Genomic DNA, 12196 nt, shown 5'->3' with positions numbered 1-12196 from the left:
ATAAACAAGCAGGGAGGTACACATTCCTACCCCCTCTGCAGACAAGCAATGACCTTATGGGGCACAGCCAAAAATTATACTGATTGCACCAGACTGGCCACGCCAGCACTGGTACCCAATCCTAAAGAGCTTGTCTCAAGGTCCAGCATGGATATTGCCTCAAACTTCTCACTTGCTGACCCAGCACAGTCAACTCAGGACCTTAAATCTGGCAGCATGGCAGATAATGTAGCCATTCAGAACACTCCTCTTTGAAAAGCTGTTATGGATGTTATCTTGGAGGCCAGGAAGCCCAGTACCAGAAAATCTTATGCAGAAAAATGGAAGAGATTCTGTGCTTGGAACCAGGAACAAGGCATTGACACGTGTGTACCAAATATCCCCAAGATTTTACAATACCTGAGATGCTGAACAAAGGCCTTTTTTTCTCATCAATTAAGATTCATGCCTCTGCCATTTCATCCCATTACAATACGGAACCACCTATCTTTTCTCATCCTTTAATAAGGCAGTACCTCAGAGGGACTAAAAACATTAGACCTCCAAGGAGAGCACCAATTCCGGCCTGGGACCTAAATTATGTTTTGAAAAAACTCAACACTGCCTCCTTTCGAGCCAGCATCAACAGCAGATATAAAATTCTTATCCTGGAAAACAGTTCTGCTCCTAGCAATAACCTCTGCAAGACGAGTCTCGGAGTTACCAGGACTCATGGCTGTGGAACCTTTTATAATTTTTCATCCAGACAGGGTTTCTCTGAGGACAAACCCTACATTTATGCCTAAGGTGGTGTCCATTGTGGCCCTCAACCAAACCATTCACTTGCCTACCTTTTATCCAAATCCATAGAACAAGGGTGAGAAAATTTTGCATTCTTTGGACATACACAGGCAGTTACGCTTCTACTTGACAGAACTAAAGCTTTCAGAAAGACTGAGCAACTTTGTGTCATATGCTGCAGGATCACAAGAAAAGGCCATCTCAAAACAGACTATTTCTAAATGGATAGGCCATTGCATCCGTTTCTGCTATTTTCAGCATGGCAAATCAGTGCCTAAGGGCATTAGGCTTCATTCCACCAGACCAGCAGCAGCCACTTCAGCTGCCTTCCTCAGAGGAGTACCAACCAAAGATATCTTAAAGGCTGCAACTTGGAGTTCAGTGCACACTTTCACAAAGCACTACCACTTACCTCTGTACTCTGAGTCCAGAGCAGGCTTTGCCACTGCAGTTCTGCAGGGCCTCATAGCCTCTCCTAATCCTATTTAGCCCAGCCACCCATCCTCAGCTTTGGGATTCAACCCAAAAGTAATGACTGCAACAGTGAAACACGAACATAGTACAGTTGTGTACCTACCATAAATGTAGATGTTCGAGTGTATTCACTGTTGCAGTCCAGGTTACCCACCCACCATCCCCCTTTTCTTTGCTGGGACTTATCTGCACTTCTCTATCCTATACAACCTTTTTGGTGTATTTGCTTGTAGATGAAGGAAATGTTATTTTTGTGCATGCATTTTTATTGGCATATTTTTCAGCCTACCAATTTTGGGGCACCTGACATCTGGGGCAAGAAAAACTGAAGAAAATGGTGTCGGCTGCATCTTTTATACCCCTGGCACACTGACGTCAGGGAAGACGCGACAGCAACTGACGCCGGACCTAGACTTTGGAATTCTGGCTGACTGCGGGTAGCCTGCCAGCAGGATAACCCAAGAGTAATGACTGCAACAGTGAATACACTCTAACATCTACATTTATGGTAGGTACACAACTGTACTTTTCCATTCCCCTTCTAGGCCTTCTCAGTCCAAACCCAGGAACAGCAGACCACCTAGGCTACAGTCTCAGGTTATGCACAGATCTAAATAGTGGGGGGGCTCCCACTTCCAAAGCAGGGAGTAGTAAGCCACCCCCCTATGAAAAAATGGCACAGTGACTTAACCTTAACCCTTCCAAGCCCTGCTCAACTACCTGCTCCCTTACGAGGAAAGCTCTCCCTGCATGCAAAAAACTGGGAACTCATTACCCAGGACAAATGGGTTTTGAACATAGTTTTCCAAGGATACAGATTCCACTTCCACACACTACCAACCCCAAGTGGTTGGCTAGGCCTACCCCCAAATCAATGGGCAGAGGCCTAACAGCAGGTTCTCTCTCTTCTCAATATCAGGGCTATTCTACCAGCAGAACAAAGGGGACAAGGTTTTTATTCAAGACTGTTTCTGGTACCCAGAAAAGAAAACTCCTGGCGTCCTAGCCTGGACCTCTCTATTTTCAGTACCTTTCTGGTAGTTCCAAAATTCAAAATGCTAACTCTGCAACAGCTTCTTCCCATGCTAGCCACTCTGTAACAGCTTCTTCCCTTTGGCTTATCTATTGCACCCAGGGTGTTCACAAAGAGTCTAGCTCCAGCCATTGCATTTTGCAGGCAGAGAAATATTCAAATATACCCATACTTGGACGATTGTCTTATTCATGCAGAAAGCCAGGACTTGCTATTACACCTGGTATTTGTCAAGAAACTTTTAACCTCTCTGGGGTACACCGTCAACAAAAAGAATATCACCTAGTACCCTGCCAACAGATTGCATTAATGGGAGCAAGCTTGAACACAACTTCCCAGATGGCATTCCTCACTCTGGAGAAACAAGTTTATTTGACAGCCTACTTCAAACTATTGGCCACAAAACCCCTGCTATCTGCAAGGAAAATACTGCAAGCCCTGGGGTTCATGGCCTCTTGCATTTTACCAATTCCATATGCAAGACTGCATATGAGGAAACTCCAATGATATCTAAAAAGTCTATGATGTCAGCATTCTCAGGACGTGGAAGCAATGATTTCTATCATTCCTTGTATGAAGACAGAGTTCCTTTGGTAGGCAGAGGCCTGCTACCACAACAAGGGAATCCCTTTCACTCTACCCCCTGCCAACCAAACCCTAACAGACGCATCCAACTATGCATGGGAGGCTCACACGGCAGGGCAGTGCATTCAGGGCAGATTGAACCCGAGACAGATGCACCTGCATTTCAACCAAAAAGAAATGTTAGCTGTACAGAATGCTCTGACAGCCTTCAAAGACCGTATTCTTCCAGGACAACTATTGGTAAAGACAGACAAACACCACTGTTATGTGGTACATAAACAAGCGGGGGGAACCCACTCGTACCCTCTCTGCAGACTAGCCGTGGCTCTGTGGAACACAGCCTAGAGCTACCAAGTACACTTGCAAGCTCAATTCCTGCCAGGCAAACTAAATTCACTGGCAGACGACCTAAGCAGAAATATCCCGGACCCACACAAATGGAAACTAGAACCCAAAATATTCAACCTCTTGAGGAAGAAATGGACTCCAGAGGTAGACCTCTTTGCCTCCTCTCAAAACTACCAATTGCACAAATTCTGCACACGAGCTCCCCACAGCCAAGCTTGGAAAGTGGATGCCCTGTCCTTCACCTAGGAAAGCCTCTCAGTTTATGCCTTTCCCCCTCTGCCTCTCCTCTCGAAGGTCCTATTAAAGATCAAATGGAACAAGCCAAGGACAATACTGATTGCACCAGACTGGCCACGCTAGCACTGGTAACACCCTCTTACGCAGTATGACACTGCTACAATCATGTCACATGCCTCAGACCCCTTCACTGCTGTCCCAGCAGGTGGGCCAGATTCTGTACCTTCAGCTTCAAACCTTGAAGCTTGCAGCCTGGCTAATTCCTTGAGCTCTCCCCTAGCATCCCTCAGCAAGCACGTACTGGATGTCATTCTGGAGGCGAGGAGGCCTAGTACTAGAAAATCCTATGCTGAAAAGTGGGAAGGATGCTGTTCCTGGAGCCTAGCTCAGGGCATGGGCACAACGGTGCCCAGCTTACCTCATATTCTACAGTACTTAACAGAACTGCTCCACAAGGGCCTAACCTTCTCGTCAATTAGTTCATGCCTCTGCCATTTCAGCTCATTATAATACAGAGCCACCTCTTCTCTCACCACTTGCTAAAGCAATTCCTTAGAGGGGCCAAAAATTTAAGACACCCCCCCCCCACCAGGAGAGTTCCCACTCCAGCCTGGGACCTTAGCTTTGTATTGGAAAAGCTCACCCCCCCCCCCCCTTTGAACCAGCTGCTATAGCAGAGTTGAAATTCCTTTCTTGGAAAACAACCTTCCTTTAGCCATTACTTCAGCTAGAAGAGTGTCTGAATTTCAGGCCTTCATGGCAGTGGAACCCTTTATTATCTTCCATGCGGACAGGGTCGGTCTCAAGACTAATCCTTCCTTTATGCCCAGGGTGGTGTCTTCTGTGGCCCTAAATCAGTCCATTCATTTGCCTACTCTTTTCCCTAATCCACAAAACAAAGGGGAACAAATACTGCACTCTCTGGACGTGCACAGACTACTTAGATTCTGTTTGGACAGGACTAAGCCTATCAGAAAATCTGAACAGCTGCTAGTTAGCTTTGCTGCAGGGGCAGAGGGGAAGGCTATTTCAAAGCAAACCATTTCCAAATGGATAGCCCATTGCATCCATTTCTGCTACAGGCACCATGGAAAACCTACCCCACAGGGGATAAGATCTCATTCCACCAGGGCTGTGTCTACCTCTGCGGCATTTCTGAGAGGGGTCCCGAACAGGGACATCGTAGAAGCTGCTACCTGGAGCTCTGTACATACCTTCACCAAGCAATACCACCTACCTATCTTTTCTAAATCCAGAGCTGGATTTGCCACTGCAGTCTTGCAGGGATTATTAGCTGGCCCTAATGCTCTTTAACTTCCTCCTCCCTTCCTTAGCTTTGGGAATCAACCCAAATGTGATGACTGCAGCAGTGAAAAACGAAGAACGTAGTACAGTTGTATGTACACTTACCATAAATGTAGATGTTCGAGTATATTCACTGTTGCAGTCCTGGTTACCCTCCCACCCAGCCCCCTGACTTCTCTTGCTTCTACCTCTCCTCCTTGTTTGGCATATATTATATCATGTGTATTTGCTTTTTGCTGGGGGTGTACCAAACCATATAATTGCTTCCTATTGTGGGGTCACCTGACATCTGGGGCAAGAAAAACTGATGTAATGGCGTTGGCTGCATGTTTTATACCCCTGACGTCAAGGAAGATGCGACAGCATCCGACGCAGAAATCTGAAGACTCTGGTATTCAGGCCGGCTGAGGGCTACCTGCAGGTAGATGATCCAAATGTGATGACTGCAACAGTAAATACACTTTAACATCTACATTTATGGTAAGTGTACTCAACTGTACTTTTGTCGTATTATCGGATGTTTATCATATTTCTACTTACCTCAAAAGTTTTTTTTTTCTTTGCATCTGGCAGGGAGTGCTCTGCAGTTGCATGACAAATTCCTAATAAGGGGGATTGCCACCTGTAGTGTCTTGTCTTGTTTCCAGAAGACTGACAGCCCAGTGATCAACACATTTGACAGTCCATTCAACCAGGAGATGGGTACCTATAGTTCTTTTTTTAAGAATGTATCATTGACTTGCATAGCTTTTTGCATACCTTCACCATACATTGTAGTTTAGATCCCTACTCCAGGAATACAGCACTATGTTGTAAAGATTTGTCCCATAAGGCATCTTAAGCTGAATGTCTTCCTGTCTTTCATGCTCTTTCAATTTCAGTTGAAAGTTTAGGGATATTAGTTGGGATCCTGGCCGTGCTTCACATAGGTCAAGGGGGTCCCAGTGACACACACACACACACACACACACACACACACACACACACACACACACACACAATTTATGATGCATGTAATTGATACGTGAATATTCACAATATTTTACCATCTTCGAGAAAGGCCTCTGTATTGATTAGATTACTTCTCCTTTATCCTTCTTTCCTGGTGTTCTGTAACTGATGCACAGTGAGTGCAGTACATCCTGTAAGTAATCTTCCAGTACCCTAATTCTTTGCAGGTGTAAAGTGAGAGTCAAGAACTGGAGATTGGAAAGTCATTTATACCTTTTAGCCCTGGTTCTCCTAGGAGTAGTTAGGTGCCAACCATCTGAGGCACTAATTGGCTGATTGCAACCAACTAACTACACAACTTCCTTAATCAATACTTGCACAACTGTAATGTTATTTCTTTGCAGAGGAAGAACCCTTCCTCTACACTGCCTCATGTAGGGGGCTTTACATACCCCATACCGTGACTCCACAGCTACACATACAGGGAAACAGACTCTGTCTGCAAATGTGAAAACCATTTCGTACTGCATGTTGATTAGATTGTCTTATTCAGTCTGTGGGAATGACATTTGGGAATAACAATGCTGAGGAAGCAAAATTTGAAAAGTATTCAACCAATTTACATGTTGATCACATGTAAGACAGCCATCAGTTCTACTCCATGGGCTTCCTGTGTAGGAGTTGTATGCAAGTGAGCGAACACCATGTTGTAATATGACCTACACATAAGAAGCATGCATATAAGAAACATGCACTGCAGACGATGTTCTTAAAGATCTGCTGGTGTGTTACTTTCTTACTTAACTAATCTGCTATCTGAATCACATAATGCAGGGAGGTTAGTACAACGTATGTTTTTCTTGTTAGTTTGTTCTATATAATGATGTACTTCTGTAATTGGATTTAGTACCGTCTTATGTTTAGTATAGTGATGTGTGTTGCAACGTATACCCTAAACACAGAAAAAAACAGTTGCAAAAAACACAGACAAGGCCGCCAAGGTATCCAGAAACTCAGTAGTACTTTCATACCTGTTGTAAGTTGTAGTTTCGTACCAAAGAAACGAGCCGATAATCCACGATTAATTAGATGTTTAAGCGTTTATAGTCACAATTAAACTTTATTATGCACAGGCAGGCGTGGATTATGAGCTCTCTAACGAGATGATCCCATCAAGTCTAACCGGGTAACAGGATTGAATCAGCCCACCGTAGAATTGATGGATGTTATGAGACAAAGTCATTGTGTAAAGTTTAATTGCGACTATAAACGCTTAAACGTCTAATGAATCGTGGATTATCGGCTCATTTCTTTGGTACGAAAGTACAATTTGCAACAGGTACGAAAGTACTACTGAGTTTCTGGACACCTTGGCGGCCTGTCTGTGTTTTTTGTAATGTATACCCTGCTTTACGGGAAGAGAATGAATAGCTTTATGATCTTAGCATCAAAGGCATATTTGCAACCTTCTGAACCACTTAGTGTCTTAAATATCAAGTATATGCATTATAAGTGTATTATTTCTGTTTATGTTGCATTTGGAATTAAGCTGCTGCATGTATTTTTAATTTTAGCTGAGGAAAAGGCTCGTGAAGCCGAAAGTAAAGCCCGAGCGTTAGAACTGCGACTGGGTGGGGATGTGAGTAGAGAAGCTAGGGTAAGAAATTTATTTATGTATGCAGATGTGTGTGTGTCTGTTTGTGTGCATGCGTATGTTCACATTACTGCATAGACCTGTGCAGCTCTCTAAATTTGCATTCAGTAGTGTAGTCCCCCTAGTGGGCTCACAGATGATCTTGTAGATATAAATTCTAACCAGGTGTCATTTAGTGCTTTTAGACATTGTGAATATCCTTTTGAATAAACTTCAACCAGTGTGGGTGCTGAAGACGCACACTTCCTTGCCACTCACAGAAGTGTACAGTTATTCCTGCTGCACCATATGCATTTACCTGGTTAGTGTATGTGAGGAAATGAATAGGTTAAAAATAATTGTCTCAGTTTCTTACGTAGTAGTGCTTTGGTGTGAAATGTTTCTTAAACTGAGGTTTCTGATGTCTTGGGATGGTCATATTCAACAAATATTGCAAGTAGTCACAACGTGTTGCTGTAATAGACATCTAGTTGATTTTTTTTGTTTTTGGTATGAAAATTTGTCTTTTGGTATTGCCTGAGTCATAAAAATAAAAGTGGCTTCCCATACCAGGTATTGCAATATCCACTTGTCTTTTGACAAACCTTTTTTAAATGAGCTGGGATTTGGCACTTTTTTGCTAGATAGTGGCTTTTCATGGCAGCATGCATTGTCACTCAGTAGTATGTGTGACAAATAGCGAACAGTGAGAACCTCCAGGTGATAATCAGTTGTGGCAATTTTGTTTTTTACTTTGCATTGTTTAAAGTTAAGCAATTGTGTTGTGTCTTGCTGTATTATACTTGGCATTTTCTAAAAAGGTGCTTTAATCTTTGTAAAGATCTTTGCAAAGATCTTTGCTTTGTCATGCTTTTGGACTGGTTGGGGCTGAAAATGTTTTTTTAGACCATGTCAGACCAAGCACCTACAAAGAGGAGAAACGCTGAGAGAAGAAAGGAGCCACTTTTGAGATTTTAAGTATTTTCTTCTGATTTATTTCTTAGAAAAACTGCATTGCCGCCTACTTTTCGGCATTTTCTTGCTTGCAAAAGTTGATATCTGTGTTTGAAACAGTATTTAGAACATACCTAGAGCCTGTTTATTGCATTTTCTGTGTTACACTTAATTTAAAATCGTTTTTTCTTAAAATTGCATTTTACCTGCCTCTGACCTAGCACACACGTGTTGGGGTGATTTATTTCACTGTTCTGACTAGTTTGCTACTTGTGTGCATCTGCTATCCTTAAACAAAAACATCCTGCTATTTCCCCACTTTCTATAATTTAAAAAAAGTTCAGTTACAGAGTTGCTGTTCTGAACTGTTTGTAAGTTTCTTGGAGGCCAGTGCTTACTTGGGCTAAAGGGAAGTCTCTGTGTTCACCAGTGGCAGTGGTTAACACTGAGCAGCCTGCCTGTCCCTGTAGGAGTGGTTACTGCCTAGAAACTGTAGTTTTATTGGCCATTTTGGGTCAATTCCAAACTCCTTGATCTCTCTCTTAAAACCCTGCAACTCTCTTTTTGCGCGGTGTTGCGCACAGAGCAGCGTTGGTTAGCTGGGGTGTACTATTCCTGGCTCCACAAAGTCTGCACTGCAAATTTTCCCTTAGAACTAGGCAAGCCTCAACTCAAGTGCTTTAGATCAACTGCTGTTATTGCAGCACTTGCATAACCCAAATCAGCACTTGTCACTTGTCCAAATCTCCTAGACAGCACTATTATTTTCCAAATCTCCTAGACAGCACTATTATAATACAGCATAAGACCCTCGACTGTCTGCAAGACAAGTGAAACTCACTTTTCCAAGCATATCCAGAGGTCAGCTTCAGGTGTACTCTCCAGTTCATCTTGTGGAATTGGGCATCCTGAGGCAATGTCACAACTGCCTCATGTATACAGACAACCCTCTCCTCTTACCTCTAGACACAAACACTTGAGAGATGCAAATACACAGCCAGACTGGAGGCTAAGCACTCTCAACCCTTGACTGTAACAGACAGTCAAGAGGAGAGGAGACACACTAGCATCACACCACCAGTCACACATGGATCTACAAAACAAGCACCAGCAAAATATACACACAAATACACAAAAGCATATTCGGAGGCACCAGGTACCAATCTGAAAAAGAAACCGTGCCCTCCAAAGCAGACAAGCAAGCAACCTGCACCTCCAAACACAAGCCAGAAAACACACAATTCACCTCAGCAGTGTGCCTCACGACAGCCCCTAAGGCAAAACACAATACCCATCACGCTAGTAATATGAGACTCTATAGTAAGGCGCACACATGTTCCACTCACCAGGTTGAACAAGAAGGTTACTGTCAGCTGCCTGTTTGGTGCTAGGATCCGCTACATAACACAGGCAGTTAGGTCACTCCAGAATAAAATACAAGTATGACGCTGTCATTGTACATGTTGGTGTGAATGATCTAAGACTTACCTCCCTGGACTACATGAAGAGAGACATTGAGGAGCTCTCTGATCATGTTGCCCAAGCTGGTATGACCCTGACCTTGAGTAGCATACTACCTTCACCTAGAATGATACCACAGTACAAAGACAAAATGATCAATTTCAACAATTGGCTAAGCTTCTTGTGTCATTCTAAGGGGATCCAGTGTCTGTCTGCCTGGGATGACATGATAGACAAGCCCCTCTGTTTCTCCAGAGATGGTTTGCACCTGTCACCCCTAGGCTTTCGAATACTGGCCAAGGCTCCTGCCGTCCCCATAGTGCCTTTTTTAGGCAAGGCTCAAAGGACAAACCAACCACCGTAACCAGCGCAGGTAACCAAAAACTAAGGGTAATGCTACTCAACGCCAGAAGTCTCAACCTCAAAATGCACGCACTCGAGGCACTCCTCAGTATGGAGAAAATCGATATTTGTGCAGTGACGGAAACCTGGTTCAAGGCTCCAGAGAGCACCCCAGCACTACCAGGTTACAATTCATATTGTACCTTCCGGCCTCAGTTACCGGATCGCAGTACAAAGGGCGGAGGTGTATCCATATTCATCAAGGATACCCACATCTCCAGGTTAGTGGCGCAGCATGATGCCCCAGAGTTCATCCATGCGCAGCTATTAGCAGGCAAAACCACATTTCAAGTTGTAGCCTGTTCTAGATCGCACACCATGTCCCAAGATGCTCACTCAGCATTCCTTGAGGCATTGGAAAATATGAAGGTCCCACCCAACAACATAATTTTGGGTGACTTCAACTACCCTGGTATAGACTGGGCAAACTACCAAAGCTCTAACTCCTATGCCCAGCGGTTCATAGAATTTATAAATTCAAATGCCCTTGAACAACTGGTATGTTCTCCCACTAGAGGGGACAACATATTGAATTTAGTCATCACAATTATGGGCGCCCATTGTACCACACCCGTTATCACTCCCTGTCTGGTCAGATCAGACCACAAACTGATAACCCTGGACGTCCTCACCCCTCCTCCTCCCCCAGTCAAAGAAACAATCGTAAAAAAACTTTCCAAAGCAAACTTCAAACTACTTGCGTCAGAAGTGGAAAGCTTCACTATTCCCTTGCAGAAGGATAATGATATCCAGGATGCAGAATCCTACACCAAGGCACTTTATATACATCTTCAGGATTGCATGGACCATGCTATCCCAAATAAAACCAAGACTCCTTCCTCAAGCAAGAAGAAACCAGTCTGGTGGCCCTCTGCCATAAGCAAACTATAAAATAAAAGGAGGAGACTTGTACAAAAAAGGCCAAATCTCAAGTAGAAAAATCATCCCTGATCAGCATTAGTAAGAAATTGAGGGCCCTCATCAAGTCAACTAAAGCCAATTTCGAAAAGAAGGTTGCCAAGGATAACCATAAGGCCTTCTATGGTTACGTCAAAAACCTAAATGGCAACGCTCAGGTCTGTTCTGAGCTAGTACAAAATGGAACAGAATACACTGACCACACTGACATTGCCAACATCTTGGCTGATAGGTTCAGTGCAAATTTCTCTCCCCCCTTCACCACCTACAGGGCCTATTACTATTCCAGGGGATTGTGTAACTCCAATTATTACTGATACATTGATTAATAAGGCTCTATCTAAAGCTAAAAACACTGCCTCCATGGGACCAGATGGTGTCCCGGGCTGTGTCATACACGTGCTCCAAAATGAATTAACCCCGCATCTGAATACCCTGTTCAGTCTCAGCCTCTCAACAGGATATGTGCCCATAGAATGGCGCATAGCAACAGTGGTTCCGTTGCACAAGGGTGGGCCCACAACCCGACACTGGGAACTACCGACCAATAAGCCTTACTAGTCTGATCTGTAAGGCAATGGAAAGAATCATTATGGATCTCATAAATGGAGAGATTGGGAACGTCCAAACACTTAATCCCACACAGTTTGTCTTCGTCAAGGGCAGATCATGCCTCCTGAACCTGGTGGACGACTTTGAGACAGTTACTCGGGCTATAGATAAGGGAAAGGAGGTACACACGGCTTACCTTGACCTTGCTAAAGCATTTGACACCATTCCCCATTCGGGTATTACTGATGAACTCACCAACCTGGGCATAAACCCTTAACGTCACAAGATGGATCGCAAACTGGCTCTCAGACAGATCCCACAAAGTAAGAGTAGCGGGATCTATGTCCGAATCCAGACCAGTAACGAGCGGTGTGTCTCAGGGCTCTGTCCTGGGGCCTCTCCTGTTAGCATATACTTCTCAGAAGTACAGGCAAGCGCTGAAGGGTTGTGGCTGACCACGTTTGCGGACGACTGCAAACTGGGTGCTATAATAGAATTTCCGGCTGACTTTGATATCCTCCAAAAGGGCCTTAATGAGACTAATGCATGGTGTCAAAGCCATG

General features: G+C 44.1%; 1 protein-coding gene across 1 annotated transcript in view; it reads left to right on the top strand.

Moving 5' to 3' along the window:
- Positions 1–12196, top strand: part of MORC2 (MORC family CW-type zinc finger 2) — a 1452408-nt gene that overhangs the window by 334382 nt on the left and 1105830 nt on the right. The window contains exon 11 of the mRNA XM_044068246.1: positions 7288–7370. Coding sequence (XP_043924181.1) covers positions 7288–7370 — 83 coding nt within the window. The remainder of the gene's footprint in view (positions 1–7287; positions 7371–12196) is intronic.

This window comes from Protopterus annectens, chromosome 4.part0 (genome assembly GCF_019279795.1).
Source record: "Protopterus annectens isolate FY-2018-M chromosome 4.part0, PAN1.0, whole genome shotgun sequence".
Classification (NCBI taxonomy): Eukaryota; Metazoa; Chordata; order Ceratodontiformes; family Protopteridae; genus Protopterus; species Protopterus annectens.
This window is presented reverse-complemented; position numbering and strand designations above follow the sequence as displayed.